General features: G+C 36.1%; 1 protein-coding gene across 3 annotated transcripts in view; it reads left to right on the top strand.

Moving 5' to 3' along the window:
- CDK13 (cyclin dependent kinase 13) overlaps nt 1-18,311 on the top strand; it is a 125,211-nt gene that overhangs the window by 33,054 nt on the left and 73,846 nt on the right. For all 3 annotated transcript variants that reach the window (XR_009696729.1, XM_061165658.1, XM_061165657.1), the window contains exons 2-5: nt 1,499-2,158; nt 7,477-7,647; nt 9,050-9,189; nt 11,038-11,208. Coding sequence is in view for 2 of the 3 variants with exons in the window: in XM_061165658.1 (XP_061021641.1) it covers nt 1,499-2,158; nt 7,477-7,647; nt 9,050-9,189; nt 11,038-11,208 (1,142 nt within the window). In the remaining variant the exon portion in view is untranslated. The remainder of the gene's footprint in view (nt 1-1,498; nt 2,159-7,476; nt 7,648-9,049; nt 9,190-11,037; nt 11,209-18,311) is intronic.

The raw sequence follows: 18,311 nt of genomic DNA, 5'->3' as shown, positions 1-18,311 counted from the left end.
AAAGGATGTGTTTTCACTGGTTACAGAGGGAAGCTTGAAAGGACAATGAAAGCATAGTGTCATTGGAGCCTAGTGAGAGCTGTGGAGAAGTGGGTACCTGACGGGAGCCATGGGTGATAAAGGGACCCACCGTCTGTCACAAAATATGACCAGGACGAAGGAGGGAATTGGAAGGAAATAGTCCAGCTTTTCTCTGTCAGGGATGGACAGGACTGGAACCGAGGAGATGCTGTTCAGGTCTGCTTCCTTTTGGGCACAGAGTAGGGCAGAAGAATATTGGAGGGATGGGGTAATGGCAGTAAGGTAATAACCAGGACAACTACTAATAAGAGTGGGACTGACTTAAGGTAATATTTTAGATTCAATTTCTTATCTCTAAACTGCAGATACTTTACCGGGGTTGATGTGGTCATTAAGTGAGCCATATCAAAGTACTCCAACAGTGCCTTGGTCGTGTATTTTTTAGAAGTTTTGATAAGGTGTGGATTTGAAAAGCTCAGCTTTATTTCTCTTGGTGCTGTGCTGCATTTGTTTCATAAGAATTTTGATTGCCACCATACTTTTGAATGTATGTTAGTGTATATGTTTCCCAGTGATTTTGGGGGCTTCCCTGTTAGCTCAGTTGTAAAGAATCCACCTGCAATGCAGGAGACCCCTGGTTCTATTCCTGGGTTGGGAAGATCTGCTGGAGAAGGGATAGGCTACCCACTCCAGTATTCTTGGGCTTCCCTGTGGTTCAGTTGGTAAAGAATCCGCCTGCAATGTGGAAGACCTGAGTTTGATCCCTGGGTTGGGAAGAACCCCTGGAGAAGGGAAAGGCTACCTACTCCAGTAATCTGGCTTGGAGAATTCCATGGACTATATAGTCCATGGTATAGCAAAGAGTTGGATATGACTGAGCGACTTTCTCTTTACTTCAGTGATTTTTGAGAAGTGAACAGTCATTGTTCAGTAGTTCCCAGAATTTAGACTTTTTTAATTTACTGCCAAATGAGAGGTTTCACTCTTTTCATTCTTGGTGTAGACAGAGCACTGCTTGCTTCTGAACTTATGGATGAAGTGCTTTTAAGATGCAGAAATTATCTCCCTGGTAAAAGATTGGTCCGACTTCACTCTCCCACGTCTAACCATTGATGTATCCATAGTGACTGCTTCTATTTTCTTGAGACAGCAGTGATTTTATTTTCATATTTTTTTCCTCCTAATTCTTACTGTATTTCTTCTCACAGAGATGTGCTTTCATCTAACTTTACCTTTGAGCGTTCGTAGGCCAGACCAGAATCAAGCATTCACTCTGTTTTCAGGAAATGTATAGCTACTAGATGATATTTTACTTAAAAGCACTTTTTGTTTTTTTAAAAATTCTCTCACAAAAACTATATTGTGATTGTGAAATTAAATACTTTCTATTTAATTTACAGGCTCAAGTTAGCAGTTTTGTACATTGCAAATTGAGCTTTTCTGAATTACTGACTAAATCTTAATTATTTTCCACCAGACGGTCTGCCAAGTCACGAAGCAGAAGCCCATATTCATCTAGGCATTCAAGATCTCGTAGCAGGCATAGATTGTCTAGATCCAGAAGTCGTCATTCTAGCATTTCTCCTAGCACACTAACTCTGAAGAGTAGCCTGGCAGCTGAATTGAACAAGAATAAAAAAGCGCGAGCTGCAGAGGCAGCACGAGCCGCAGAGGCAGCTAAGGCCGCAGAGGCAGCTAAGGCTGCTGAGGCCGCTGCCAAAGCTGCCAAAGCTACCAACACTGCTACACCTACCAAGGGGAACACAGAAACTGGTGCCGGTGCATCACAAACCAACCATGTGAAGGATGCGAAGAAACTGAAAGTTGAGCATGCACCTTCTCCCTCAAGCGGTGGAACTTTAAAAAATGACAAGGCAAAAACAAAGCCACCTCTGCAGGTAACAAAAGTGGATAATAATTTGATTGTAGATAAAGCCACCAAGAAAGCAGTTGTAGTTGGAAAGGAGAGTAAATCTGCTGCTACAAAGGAGGAACCAGTATCTCTTAAAGAGAAAACGAAACCACTTACACCAAGCATAGGAGCCAAGGAGAAGGAGCAACATGTGGCTTTAGTGACCTCTACCTTACCACCTTTACCTTTGCCTCCCATGCTGCCTGAAGATAAAGATGCTGATAGGTAAGTGCAAAAAATTTTGTTGTGACTGGTTAAAGAAAAGGAAATCTCCGTTTGAAATGAGAGGTTATTTGACCCCCTCCCCCAAAAAACTTTATGAAAGACTGTTTAGTAAGTGAATTATTTTTTTTTTATGGTATACAACTTAAAATGAAGCACACTGCTTGTAGGATGAAAAAATTATAGCTTACGCTAAGAATTCCAGATAAAAATTGCCATTGTCATGGGATATAATGTATGTTTCAGTTTGAGTTTGGAATTTAGAAATGTCAGTATTTTCTTTGGCTGAGTATTCTTTGATGTTATCAGAGACAGGACATTTTATAATAGAATCTGTCCTGGGTGATAATATCATATTATCTTGCTTTTTTCTAAGTGTTTTCACTGACCTTATAAATTTATCACTTTAGGTCTCTTTATGAGTACTTCGTTTTTTAGTTTTTTATTGACTTAATTTTTTGCAACTAGAGATTAATTACATGTTACAGAAACTTCATAATGTGTTAGTGCTTTCCTTTAAATTATTTATAAATTTCTGCTGTTGGGGTTATAGCTAGTACTTTATTTTGAAACATTTTAAAGAGGATGAAGGTAAGAATGACTAAGTATAAACGCAGTTCTAAGAATGTTTCTCAAATTATTCTTGGATGGAAACTTTATGCTTTGTGTGATTTGCCTATTGACTTGACCTTTTTCATTTTTATTTTTATGAAGAAATTATAACTCTCCCCTTTTTGTTAAAAAACAACTATATGGGCAATTTTTCTAGCTGGCATCTTTAGGGAATTTGAAAACAAGTTGATAAAAATGCCATGTGGGCAGGTCTTCCAAGCCCTCACTTTGGCTAGCTTTATGAAAATTTTGTAATTTAAACAAAAATAAATTATAATTTCATGCCCTCTGAAGCATCTTTTCTCTTTTCAGTACAATCAGAAATGTTGCTGAAGGGACTCCATCCAATTTAATCAGGTGTTATCTAGTTACACTATTCTAATTGTGATTGATATTTGCAGGTTTGACTGTTTTTGTTCGGAACACTGAAGGGACATAACAGTAAAACATAACAACATTTATAGTTTTGATGAGTCCTGGAATAGGTTGTTCAGCACAAGGAGGCATGAGTGCAGAACTGAGTCACTTTATCAGTAAGAGAATAAGCCTGTTACCTGTTGCTGAGAATCTAGTGATTCTGGACCAGTGAGACTAGTTATTCTTTTCTTTATTCTTCATATGTGCTGTAGGGGTAAATTTTACTGGTAAGACTTCAGGATATGTGCCCAGATGGTGACTGCTTATTAAGAAGGGTATTCTTTGTGCATCTGTTTTTAATAAGATGGTGGCACATTCCATACTTGGTCGTTGAAATTTTTTTTGATTCACCTTCTTTGCTGTCGTCTTTTTTTATTGTGTCTCTGCTCGTTTTTGCTGTGAATGTTTTTGTATGTTTCAGGGGTATAGAAATTTTTTAAGACTGTTGAGTACTACTATTGACATACATGGCCAAAGATTGATTTAACACTAGTTAGCAGCCACTCTTCTTTTTGATGTTCCAAATTTGATTGTCTGAAATTTGGCCAGTGGGGGCTCCTTTAAGCCAACTCCTTTGTCCGTTTGATATGACCCCTTTTATTTTGGAGTGCATTCTTGCTTCCCATCCAAACAATCTTTTAGACTCACTTTGAACTTTGCTTCTCTCCCAGCCCTGGAATCTGTTTCTCTCTGAAAATCATAAGATAGACTGTTAGCTATACTTTTATATCTAATCATCTTTTTAAAAAATTGAGGATCATACCATTTATACTATTGTTCCTCTCTTCTTTTAAAATTTAATGTATTGGAGATCTTTCCATGTTGGTAGAGATAGATTCAGTATTCCTACACATGGAAGTGGATGCATCACTTTCTTATTAATTTTTCTGCTGTTGATTAATGGATATTTAGATTTATAATTGTTTGCTGTTAAATGCTCCTTATACATTAATATTTTATGTACATGTGGAATAATTTATGTTGGATAGTTATGTGGTCAAACATTCACATTTAAAAATTTGATAGAAACTGCCAAATAGTGTCTTAATAGGATTGTGTGTCAATTTGTGTAGCCAAATGTATAAAATTGCTTCAGTATCACTGAATATTGCCAATTTTGAAATATTGAAAATCTTTAAAATATGTGATTAATTTTGTATTTTTCTGATTATTGAGATATAGCATCTTTCTGAACATTTGTTGGCTATTTATTTTTTCCAGTGAATTGCTTGTTCAGGTCTTCTGCTGACTTTTCCTTAAGATTATTATTATTTTTTTAATTGATTTATAGGTACCCCTTATGTTAGAATCTTCATCTGTGCCTGTCAGAGTGTGTTGCTTGTCTTTGAGACTTGACTTGTTTTGGCTGTGTGAATGTTTTCCATTTTGAATGTATTTGGATCTGTCATTTTTCCATTAAAACTTACAGGTTTAAAAAGTTTTTAAAGGTTGATTCACATCTCACAGAAATTTGTTTTTGTTTATTAATATGTAGAAGAAAGACATGATCTGATTATCCACTCTCGTCCACCACCTTGTGGACTAATAGATCAGTTGCTGCTGCCATCATCTATTGAATACTCTATCTCACTGACTTCTGGTGGCATATATAAAAATTAGATGCAGTCAGGTAATGTAAAAGTGAAGGGATGGAGTAAATAACTGCTTAGTGAACAACCCAACCCTTCAGCCTCAACTTCAATGCTGCTGTGAATGTATTTGGGCCCAGTGTTGGCATTTTTTCCTTTATTATTAGATAAATTTTAAATCATTTGGTTTCTCTTGCTTGATTTTTTTGTTTGGGGCTTGATTAAATGCAGTGATAAATTTGGAGACTGACAGCTGTACAGAATTAGAACTTCCCATATGAAAACATCGTTTCTTTTCTTTCATTCCTGTCTAGTTTTATGTTTGTCAATCATGTTTTAAGTTTCTTTTCTTGATCTTATGGATTTCTTATTAAGGCATTTTATTGTTTTTTGTTAGTGTAGTATATGGAAACAAAAAATCATTACATATCCTATTTGGTTATTGCAAGTATTCAGTGTGAATATATTTTAAATTATATAGTGTTATTCTTGGGAAGTAATATTTCATTTCTCAAGTCTTGGAGCCTTGCTGAATTTAATAGTTCATATAATGATGTATTTGAATATAGGCAGTCTTTTACATGCTAAATTGTAAGTAAAATAAGACTTCTACTCCCCCCTCCATGTTGAATTGTTTTTGTACAAGCAAAGTTTTGACTAAAATCTAATTACGAGTTAGAGACTACAGTTCTCTAAATAAATTATTTTAAATAGATTTATTTTCAGACAGTTCAAGTGGTACCTTTTCTAGAAAAAAGCTTTTGCTGTCTTTCAGTCTTGAGTTGGCTACCCTTTAGTACCATATTACTCTGGAAATGAGTGTGTTTAGTACTGTATCCTGCTGCTTACTGATGTCTTTCAAAGGACTGAAAGTTTCTTTCTGAGAAGAACTGAATCTTAATGTTTTTGTGAATTTTTTCTGTTGTTAAACTATAGTGTTTTATGTAGCATCTACCACATGGACATGGACAGTGAATATTTGTTAAATGGTGGGACATTAAAATTGAAAAGTAGGTTGCACAACACCATTACTATAGAAATAAAACTGCAATCCAATTTCCTTTTGAGCTTGTTTTCCCTGTTAGAGGTTATCTTCTAGTAAGTAATCTGGGGTTGTGAAGAAAAGTCATAATTTTATTGATAGTTTTTATCAGATGGTATTAAAAGATCCATATATTTATTGTATAATAATATTAATGTTTAGTGTAAGTAGAAGTGAAAATTAAGTGAAATGAGTTACATTGTTAACATCAGTAGTAATTTCTGATCACAGCAGTGTAGTTTCACTAAATTTTTTAAAATCTGGGACTTATAACTGTTAGGAAGGTATATGAAGTAAGGCTTCTCTACTGGCTCAGTGGTAAAGAATCCACCTGCCAGTGCAGGAGACAGGGTTCAGTCACTGATGGGGAAAAGCCCGCATGCTCCAGAGCAGCCAAGCCTGTGTGCCAGCACGATGGAGCCTGTGCTCCAGAGCCTGGGAGCTACAGCTGCTGAGCCGAGCGCCTTAGAGTCTGTGCCCTGCAGTGAGAGAAGCCACTGCAGTGAGAAGCCTGTGGACCACCACAGCAGAGTGGCCCCCGCCTGCCGCAAGTAGAGAAAACCACATGCAGCAACAGAGACCCAGCACAACCAAAAATAAATAAATAAAGTTATATATAAAAAAGGAAAGGATGTGAAGTCCACATTTTATTATCGTTTTAAGATTCTCTTTCAACATGTTACATTTGTAATGTCTGCAAGGTTTAAAATAATTACCAGGTTAAGATATACTTAAAAAAAATCAGAGCCCTTAATATATTCATAAAAAGTATAAAACTGAGCTTAATTTTCAACTGTAATTCTGATAAACTAGAGTCTTAAAAAAACTTTAAAAAAAAGAATCATTGTCCAATTCAAGAAAAATTTATTCGGAAAAGGGTTGACGCTAAATCAGTTCTTTGTGTGCGTGCTCAGTCCTGTCTGATTCTTTGCCACCCTATGGACTGTAGCCCTCCAGGTTCCTTTGTGTACGGAATATTCCAGGTAGGAATACTGGAGTGGGTTGCCATTTATTATTCCAGGGGATCTTCCTGACCCATCTGTCAAACCTAGGTCTTTTGCATCTTCAGCATTGGCAGGTGGATTCTTTTCCACTGACCTACCTGGGAACCCCTAAAAATCCCTGTGGTTATTTAAATAGGCAAGATAAATAACAGCATGTGATTTATTTCTTACAACAAAATAGCTTTTTGTCTCTCTACCACAATCAAACCAAATGCTTTAAAACTAATGAATTTTCCTGTAAAGCATGATTGCTTTAAGTTTTAATTTGTAGTTTTTTAGTAATTCTGTATCATTAAAAAAGAAACATTTTTTAAGAACAGTTTTAGTATTTACAAAAAAATTACAGTGATATTACAGAGGGTTACCATATATGTTGCACTTGGTTTCATTATTAACATCTAACAGTATTAGTATGGTACATTTGTTGCAATTAATGAACATATATTATTCATACACTATTAGTAACTGAATTCCATATTTCTCTTAGTTTTCCATTGTTTTTTAATCTAATTCTGTATCATTTTTACTCCCATATTTTGTATTTTGCAGTTGAATATAGCTGGAAAGTAAACTAGTCTTTTGCCATTGCATATTTCATAAATGTATTTTTATTTCTCAGTGAAATAAATTTTGTGTTTATTCGTAATTCCTTTTTAGCTTGCGAGGAAATATTTCAGTAAAAGCGGTTAAAAAAGAAGTAGAAAAGAAACTGCGATGTCTACTTGCTGATTTACCACTGCCCCCTGAGTTACCGGGAGGAGATGATCTCTCAAAGAGTCCAGAGGAAAAGAAAACAGCAACACAGTTACATAATAAAAGGAGGCCTAAGTATGTGCTTGCTTTCTACCTGCTCTTAAATTGACCAGAGATGATTCTGTATCATCAGAGAAAAAATCATAAAATACAAAGTTAAGATTTTAAAAAAGTGTATTTATCTTTTCAGTTTAAGTATATGAATAAATTTTTTTGGAGCTTTGGAAATTTTTTTCATAATTGCCTGAGTACTTACTCAAAGTGACTAATAAAACCACAATTTTTTTCTCAGTTTGTAATGTATTGATTTCTTGGGATATTATATGTGTTGAAGAAAACTTCTGTAATTAACATATTTAAATGACAGAAATATTGAAATTGGGCACGGTGGAAGTCAGCATTCAGTGAGCCCAGACAAAATAAGAAATGGGCGAGCTGCTATGTTTTCCTTTCCTTTTAGCTTCATTTGCTCCCATAACTAATGCATTCTTCATTTTGCAAGAGGTGGAGTGGAAGAAGGTTTGAAATCTGTATCCTAAATTAGCTTCAAGTAAGTGCCTAGAGATAACTCTTTCCCTTGAAACCTGTTCGCCTGTTCGTCAGTTAAGAAGAGAATGACGATTCCTTTTTTTTTTTTTTTTTTTTAAACTTAACCAAAGAAAAGTGTGAGGAAGCCTTTGAGTTAGATCTGATTTTAGAATTGCTGTTTCAGGTAGTGTCTAGTATAAGAATATGAAGTGATTTTCTAGTGTAGAGTAGAAAGCTAGAAAACTTTTAAAATAGTCTCTCCTGAGTATTGTAGCTTAATTACTTAAATTCTGTTACCTGCCAGAATATTAAAATACTACAGAGTTACATATCTTCTTGACGAGTGTCAAATATTTGTTGTATATATAATGCACACTTTTTAAAAAGTGTGGATTCCTAAGGGATGACTATATTAATATTTCTATATTCTCTTGACTGAAAGTCTTTCTGGTGCTTCTGTTTTTAAGATAGTTTTGTTGAACCATAAGTCTAAATTTGTTAATATGCTTTATAGTTAGATCTTTGGTAATTTTCATATTTTTAAACTTTTGACTTTTGAAAGCAAATACGTATAGATTTGTTGTCAGTGAATGAAAAAGAAAACACTCTGGTGGCTGGTTAGAGGGCTTTGACTCTTTGGACTGGTGTTGCTTTGGTCCACTCACTGAAAAATTACACTGTATTTCTGAAAGTCCTTCATAATCACTTTACTTCTCTTTCTTATTCTGTTAGTCTACAGAAGGAAAGTCAGTATGCAGAAATAATAACTTTACTTTCATGATGATTTATAGTACCAACTCACAGTGTTACTTGTTTTAGATGATCACAAGTATACAAGGGTGAGGGGAAAGAAAAGATTTAAGAGTGGGTGGAGGGTGGATGCTGTGTATTAAATAGTTTATTCAGTTTGCTTGATTGTATATAAAAACTTCAGAACTATATTTGATAGAATATGTGGGCCTCGCTATGGTGAAATCAAAGAGAAAGATATTGACTGGGGAAAACGCTGCGTGGATAAATTTGATATCATCGGAATTATTGGAGAAGGTACCTATGGACAAGTTTACAAGGCCAGGGATAAAGACACTGGTAAGAATGCCAAGTATTTTGAATCTTTGGGTCTATGGAATGTATTTAATTCATGTTTCTCTTCCAGTGTATAACTTGAGGAAGTTTCCGGAAAAAGTTAAACTTGAATTTATCATGCTCTGGTTTCATCTTGTTTTTGGTTTCATTTTATATATAGATTAACGTTAAGATATGAGTTCAGGTAACAAGGTATATACATATATATGTTAAAAAATTTTTTTTTAGTATTTATATGGGGGGATTTAGATTTTTTCGGTCAGTAAAATTTTATGTTGTTGGTAATCAGGTGGAAAGTACCTTGACCTTAATTAGTAAATTTTGTTCTGTTAAGACTTAAGTGACACCTATATTTTGCCGCCCTCCCCCAAGTTTTTTTCTGTAGAAATTATCCTTTATTTGGAGGCCAGATTTAGCAGTGTAGTCTTTCAGATTATAATGAGTCACCTGAGAGAAAGTTTTAAAAAGCCTTGGAGTAGAGGAAAAAGTATGTTAGAGGTCATATATTTTACTAATAAATAGTGCTTAGAGCCAGTATTTAATTATTTATAGTTCCTTGTTGATACAAACCAATACATAAAATAGCATAGATGTTTGAGGCCACTTAGTATAAGGGAGACTACCTTAGGCATAGAAACTTTGAAGTCACTTATAGCTTGCAGCAATAAAGTCATATTTATAAAGATGATTCCTCATTATCAAAAGAGATTGAATTATAAAGCAAGGAATCATGCTGTATTTTAGAGTTCTGTTACAAAGAATCAACTAAGTTTTAATGATTAAAAGTAAAAATGTCCTTCCTTTGGAAAATTTGTAAGTACTGAATTCTTCTTTTTTCCTACAAAGAAGTGGAATGAACAAACTTACTATAGTGAATTTTCTCTTAAAATAGGATTTCTGTGTGTGTGTTTCAGTACACACACCTGGCTTCTTTGGTAGCTCAGATAGTAAAGAATCCACTTGCTAGCGGGAGACCTGGGATTCAGTCCCTACTGGGAAGATCCCCTGGCAAAAGAAATGGCTGCCCACTCCGGTGTTCTTGCCTGGAGAATCCCATGGACAGAGGAGCCTGGCGGACTACAGTCTATGGGGTTGCAGAGAGTCGGACATGACTGAGTGACTAACACGTCAATACTTAGATTATCTGTTACAAAACTCAGTTGTATGTAAACTATGAAATCATTTAGTGTTGAGGGAAGAGCACATAGTTTGGAGACAGCTAAACCAGATTTTGAATCCCAGTTTCACTACTAGATAACTGTGCATCTTTGGACAAGTTAATATATATGAGCATATCTTCATATCTGTTTAATGTCCAGAGAATTTGCATCTGTTTAGAGAGATTTTTATACGTGTATCAGCAAATTAGGTGTATATTTAGTGTTCCTCTTCATTTAAAAAAAAAATGCAGTGTAATGTATCAACCCTCGTTATCTTGCTTTTTTCATTTAACGCATCTTATCATAAAATAACAATATATTTGGACCTACTGTATCCTTTTTAACAGTTATATAATATTCCATAGTTTGATAAATACCCCATAATTTATTTAACCAGAGACTTTTTGAACCATAAGTTTATAATTTGGTATATTGGAAACCAAAATATATTTTGTGGGTTGTAATTTCAAGAGGTAGGGATTGAAATTATGAATTAAAAATTTGGGGGATTCCCTGGTGGTCCAGTGGTTAAGACTCCCAAGATTTCTCTTCAGGGGCATGGGTTCGATCCCTGGTTGGGGAACTAAGATTCCCATGAACTGCCTGGTGCAGTCAAAAAGAAAAAATAAAAGTTTAAAATATTATTTGGTTTTGTTAGTTGGTAACCTGATTTTATTTACTTTTCTAATAGGAGAAATGGTAGCCTTAAAAAAAGTACGCCTGGATAATGAAAAGGAAGGGTTTCCTATTACAGCAATTCGAGAAATTAAAATTCTCCGGCAGCTTACCCACCAGAGTATTATCAATATGAAGGAAATAGTGACTGATAAAGAAGATGCTTTGGACTTTAAGAAGGATAAAGGTATGTGTGCATATTTATATAATCAGCTCTGTATATTCATGATGTTGCTAATTTATATATTTTGGTATTGATTATTTAAGTATTTATTAGGTACAGTAAAGCCATTGCCTTAACATCAAACTTATTAAATTTTTTTCTAAAAATTTATTTTATTGAATTATAGTTTATTTACAGTGGTGTAATAATTTGTGCTGATAGCAAAGTGATTCAGTTTTATATTTATATAAATACATTGTTTTCCATATTCTGATATGAATTTCATGTGATGATAAACAGAATATTGACTATAGTTCCTTGTGATATACAGTAGGACCTTGTTGCTTATCCATTATATTTATAATAGTTTGCATCTGATAATCCCAAATTCCCAATCTTTCTGTCCCCCATCTCCCCTCCTCCTTGGCAACCACAAATCTATTTTCTGTGTCTGTGAGTCTATTTTGTTTTGTAGGTAAGTTTACTGTGTCACATGTTAGATTCCACATGTAAATGATACCATATGATATTTGTCTTTGTATGACTTCACTTAGTATGATCATCTCCGGGTCCATCTGTGTTGCTATAAATGGTATTTCATTCTCTTCTGTGTCTGTGTAGTATGTGTATATACCACATCATCTTTTCTAGTCATCTGTCAGTGGACATTTGTGTTGTTTCCATGTCTTGGCTGCTGTAAACACTGGGGTGCACGTATCTTTCTGAATTATAGTTTTGTCTGGATATATACCCAGGAATCAGATTGCTGGATCATAGGGTAACTCTTTTACTTTTCTGAGGAACCTCCATACTATTTTCCATAGTGGCTGTACCAACTTAAATTCCCACCAATAGTGCAAGAGGGTTCCCTTTTCTCCACACCCTCTCTAGCAAGTGATTTGTAGACTTTTTAGTGGTGGTCATTATGAACTGGTATGAGGTAGGTACCTCACGGTAGTTTTGATTTGCTCTTCTCTAGGAATTAGTGATGTTGAGCATCTTTTCAAGTGACTGTTGGCCACCTATATGTCATCTTTGGAGAAATGTCTATTTAGGTCTTCTGCCATTTTTCAGTTTGGTTGTCAAACTCTATTTTACAAATAGCTGTGTTGAATTATTTTACATGTATTATCTTACTGGTATTCGAGTCACCTAAGTAAACGTCAAAGCATACTTACCAGTATTACACGTAAAGCATTCACTAGTAATATTTGTTTTGGGGGGCTCAATATATAATTTTTAGTCTTTATTTTTTAGTGATTGAGAAGCAGTTTATAGTAGTAGTGTTAGAATATATTTACCTTACATTTTTAACGTTATAATGCCTCAGCTTAAAAGTAAACTTTATGGCAGGCATATATATATTTCTGAAATTGCTTTTTGATAAACTATAGTAGTATTTGGTTGACTTTTAGCAAAAAGAGCTGAAAAGACATTAGTGTGCTTTTTGAAGTAGTTAAAAAGTAGTTATTATAAGGATATATGATGGGTAAAAGAAATGCTCTACCTCCAATAGGTTTTAGATCTTCAGAGTAAGATTTTGGAACCAAGGTTGGAGCCCTGATATTGGTTTTCAAAAAGCAGAGCAGAATTCGTTTTCAAACTAAATCTGATGTAAAATAGGTTAAAGTAGGTTTGATTGAGCATGATCAAAGGTTTGATTGAGATTGATCATTGAACTCAACCATGATTGAGCATGATTCTTAGCCTTCTCCCATCCACAGCTATACACATCTACCATCTTATTCTTCTATGGACCAAAGTATAAAAATGATTGATGTTATATATAGTAACCATTTCTTATGAAGGAACCTATGTTTGAAAGTATTCTGTATTTCTTATGGAGATCATGAGAATCATCTTTTTAATTGACATCACTTTCATTTGTGTTTTTCCCCACAATGAAGCTAATTTCTTAGCCTGACTTTCAACCCAGTTTGCCTTTTTCATGTTAGTTTTCATTATTTCTTCCAGTGTAGTAGAAAGGAGACCTGTTAGACTTCGGTTGGAATGTCTGAGATTAGAGACTTAGCTTTTTAATAAGGTCTTTAGCCCTTCTGAGCCTGTTATTTCTTCACCCTTTAAAGGGAAATATTTCTCTTACTGTGTAGTGAGAATTAAGATTTTATGAATGAGGGTGTTGACAGATTTTGTTTTTTATTAATCTTGTACTATAGCCAAGTTAATGTAGTACTTTTCCTGTAACATATCCTGGACTTCCTATTTTTTCTGATCTGTGGATCACATCCTTGTTTATTTTCCCAAACCCAGCCCAAATCAGTTTTTCTGATTGCTCACCAAAGTCAAGTCACATTGCTTGTTTGGTCAGATAGGCCAGTGCTCTTCTTTGCCCTGCGCCTTTGTTTACACTGGAATATACCTCTCCAACCCCAACACAAACACATTTGCTCACATGTGCGTGTGCATGCGTGCGCACCCACATACACACACACAGTTTGAAGGCTAGTTTCTCATTCTCTAGGTCTCTACCTGAGTGTTGTTTAGTGAGGCCTTACCTTATCTTATGATAGAAAGCAAAGGGTAGCTGAAGCACCTCTTGATGAAAATGAAAGGGGAATGTGAACAAGCTGGCTTAAAACTCAACATTCAAAAATACGAAGATCCTGACATCCAGTCCCATCACTTCATGGCAGATACTTGGGGAAACAATGGAAACAGTGACAGACTGTTTTCTTGGGCTCCAAAATCACTGCAGATGGTGACTGCAGCCATGAAATTAAAAGATGCTGGTTCCTTGGAAGAAAAGCTGTGACCAGCCTAGACAGTGTATTTAAAAGCAGAGATGTTACTTTGCAGACAAAGGTTCATCTAGTCAAAGCTATGGTTTTTCCAGTAGTCATGTATGGATGTTGAGAGTTGGACAATAAAGAAAGCTGAGTGCCGAAGAATTGATACTTTTAAATTGTGATGTTAAAGACTCTTGAGAGTCCTTTGGACTGCAGGGAGATGCAACCAGTCCATCCTAAAGAAAATCAGGCCTGATATTCTTTGGAAGGACCGATGTTGAAACTGAAGCTCCAGTGCTTTGGCCACCTGATGCAAAGAGCTGACTCATTAGCAGAGACCCTGATGCTGGGAAAGATTGAAGGTGGGAGGAGAAGGGGACGACAGAAGATAAGATGGTTGGATGGCATCACCGACTCAGTGGACATGAGTTTGAGCAGGCTCTAGGAGTTGGTGATGGACAGAGAAGCCTGGTGTGCTACAATCCATTGGGTTGCAAAATGTCAGGCACAGCTGAGCGACTGAACTACGTGGCTGGTCTTCCCTTTTTCCACCACAGTGTCCTTAAGAAAACAACATTAAGTGGTTTCATTGTGGGTATATTTTTGTGCAGGATCACAAAGAGGCTGAAGGAGCTTTTTCTGAATTAACTGAGGGAATGCAGGAGAGACTTAACTAATTCTGAATTTTTTTCCTAATTCTTTTTTCATCTTTAAGCAATTCCATTTCTTTTTAATTATCTTTGAGGGAATCTTTGACCTTTTTGTCTTTTATAGTCTTTTTATTTTTAATGTGAGGTATAAGAAAACATTTCCTGTACCTCTAGACCTTTAGTTTCTGTGGTGGGATGCAATTATTTGTTTTTATTTTAGTACTCTTGTGTGCATACTTCCTGTTCATAAAGTCAATTAAGCTATGAATTATTTTGCAGCAGAAGCTTTGCTTTGTTATTTCCTTCTTTCAACTGAGGATTATGAATTTACAGAATATTTTCTGAATGAATTTAATAATGTTCAATTAAAATTTTTAATGCAGTTTATAATTCTCTGAGTAGAGGAAACTTTTTGTTTTACAGTTACATGAAGTGTAAAATAAAAACCTCAGTTATTCATCTCCATGTGCTGTGCTTGGTTGTTCAGTTGTGTCTGACTCTCTGAGACCCCATGGACTGTAGCCCGCCAGGCTACTCTGTCCATGGAGATTCTCCAGGCAAGAACACTGGATTGGGTTGCCATGCCTTCCTCCCGGAGATCTTCCCAACCCAGGGATCGAACCTAGGTCTCCCACATTGTAGGCAGATTCTTTACCATCTGAGCCACCAAAGGGAAACCCAAGATTTGCTCTCCATATCAAAATGTAAATATTTATTATTCAGGTTAAAAACAAAGACTGAAATAATGGTATCAATATAGCAAAATAGTATTTTCGTATTTAAAATTAATATAATATCCTGGATAACCAAACCAATATTAAAATTACTTTGTATAAATTGTTAGCTATATTACTTTTAATACTAGCATTTGTTTAATGAGAGAATTGAGTACTTTTTTATTTTGGAATTTTCCTAAAGATCGAGAAAACAGTTTAGTAATGCTTATGGCAAAATGTCACCTGGAGTATGAAGTCAAGTGGGCCTTAGGAAGCATTACAATGAACAAAGCTAGTGGAGGTGGTGGAATTCCAGCTGAGCTATTTCAAATCCTAAAAGATGATACTGTCAAAGTGCTGCACTCAATACGCCAGCAAATTTGGAAGATTCAGCAATGGCCACAGGACTGGAAAGATGAGTTGTCATTTCAGTACCAAAGAAGGGTAATGCCAAAGAACATTCAAACTGCCGACTGTGCAGTTGCACTCATTTCACGTATTACTAGGTAACGCTCAAAATCCTTCAAGCTAGGCTTTAATCGTATGTGAACGGAGAACTTACATATTTACAAGCTAGATTTAGAAAAGGCAGAGGAATCAGAGATCAAATTGCCAATATCCTTTGGATCATAGGGAAAACAAGAGAGTTCCAGAAAAACATCTCTTTCTACGTCATTGACTACACTAAAACCTTTGACTGTGTGGATCATAATCTCTATGGACAGAGGAGCCTGGTGGGTTACAGTCCATAGGATCACAAGGAGTCGGACATCACTGAAGTGACCGAGCACACACACATGCTGATAGTTCATCGGGTTTGTGGTGAAAGAATCATTGATTATTGATTGATTTGGTCATTTTTTCATTCCACAAACTGTACCAGCTCAAGACTTGGGCTGACCAGTACAGGATCCATTAGGCAATGTGGTTATTTGAATTTAAACTAATTAAAGTTAAATAAAATTAAAAGTTGAGTTCCTTGGTTGCATTAGCGACATTTCAAGTGCTCTATAGTCGTACGTGACTACTGGCTGCAATTTGGATAGTGACTCTATAGATTGAAAGAAAGTGAAAGTCACTCAGTTGTGTCCGACTCTTTGTGACCCCATGGACTTACAGGCCAGAATTCTCCAGGCCAGAATATTGGAGTGGGTAGCCTTTCCCTTCTCCAGGGGATCTTCCCAACCCAGGGAATGAACCCAGGTCTCCCACATTGCAGGTGGATTATTTACCAGCTGAGCCACAAGGGAAGCCCAAGAATACTGGAGTGGATAGCCTATCCCTTCTCCAGCGGATCTTCCTGACTATAGAATATTTCCATCAAATCAGCAAGTTCTAATGAACAGTGCTTGAGATATACATGGGAAAGAAAAACACCTGGTCTGTGAATCAACTGAGCTTCTGGGAACCAGACAGATCAATGGTTGCTAGAACTAGATCAAACTAATACATGAATGTCAAGCTTATTTCTGCCCAGAAGTTTTCCTCTGTTAATTTGTAATTGCTGAAATTTCAGTTGTAGGTGGTGACTTTTCAAGAGAAGTGAAAAAATTTAAATACAGGCTGTGGAATCTTATCTAGTAAGCAGGAGAAACTTTGTTAAGGAGTCTGCACCTACTAACTCTATACTATGGCTTCTTTTTTCCAAACTTTTAAGTAATGAACTTGGCTGTCGTATTAAAAATACAATTTTCCTGTAATGGTGTGGTCTCCAGCACGTTATTGACACAGGATTGAAAGTCATTTGTAAGTTTAACTTTTTTATATACTGCTGTGTATGTGCTCAGTAGTATTTTGACTTTGTGACCCTATAGACTTTAGTGCACCAGGCCACTCTGTCCATGGGATTTTCCAGGCAAGCATACTGGAGTGGGTTGCTATTTCCTGCTCCAGACAATCTTTGCATCCCAGAGATTGAATCCGTATCTCTTGTGTCTCCTACATTGGAGGACTGCCTGTATTGTGGTATTAATTTTCGTCATATAAAAGATAAAGCTTGTCTCAGACGTTCAATTTATTTGTATCTGATATTTTATGTGAAATTTCCAATTAAAGTGTCTAGACCAGGGATGCATAGTTTTAAGATCTTATATCCTCTTTTTGTGTAGCACTACTACTATTTAGAATCAGTAACGTTTTTTTTTTTAATCATGAGAAATGCCGAGCTGGATAACTCAAGCTGGAATCAAGATTGTCAGGAGAAATAACAATCTCAGATACGCAGATGATGCAACTCTAATGACAGAAAGTGAAGAGGAACTAAAGAGCCTCTTGATGAAGGTGAAAGAGGAGAGTGAACAAGCTGGCTTAAAACTCAGCATTCAAAAAACTAAGATCATGGCATCTAGCCCCATATCTTCATGGCAAATAGATGTGGAAAAAATGCAAACTGTGACAGACTATTTTTTGGGGCTCCAAAAATCACTATGGATGGTGACTGCAGCCACGAAATTAAAAGATTCTTGCTACTTAGAAGAAAAGCAATGACAAACCTAAATAGCATATTAAAAAGCGGAGATAACAGTTTGCTGACCAAAGGTCTGTGTAGTCAAAGCTATGGTTTTTCCAGTAGTTGTGTACGCGTGAGTTGGACCATAAAGAAGGCTGGGTGCTGAAGAATTGATGCTTTTGAACTGTGGTGCTGGAGAAGACTTTTGAGAGTCCTTTGGACTGCAAGGAGATCAAACTAGTCAGTCATAAAGGAAATCAACTTTGAATACTCATTGGAAGGCCTGATACCACAGCACCAATATTTTGGCCACCTCATGCAAAGGGTTGACTCGTTGGAGAAGACCCTGATGCTGGGAAGGATTGAAGGCACAAGGAAAAGGGGACAACAGAGGATGAGATGGTTGGATGGCATCACCGACTTAATGGACATGAGTTTGAGCAAACTCCAGGAGTAGTGAAGGACAGGGAAGCGTGGAGTGCTGCATGCAATCCATGGTGTTGCAAAGTTGGACACAACTTAGGGACTGAACAACAATAGCAACTTTTTAAAGTGAGGCAGAGGA

Source organism: Dama dama, chromosome 18 (assembly GCF_033118175.1).
Source record: "Dama dama isolate Ldn47 chromosome 18, ASM3311817v1, whole genome shotgun sequence".
Classification (NCBI taxonomy): Eukaryota; Metazoa; Chordata; class Mammalia; order Artiodactyla; family Cervidae; genus Dama; species Dama dama.
Note: the sequence above shows the minus strand (reverse complement) of the source record. Positions and strands in the feature narration are given on the sequence as shown.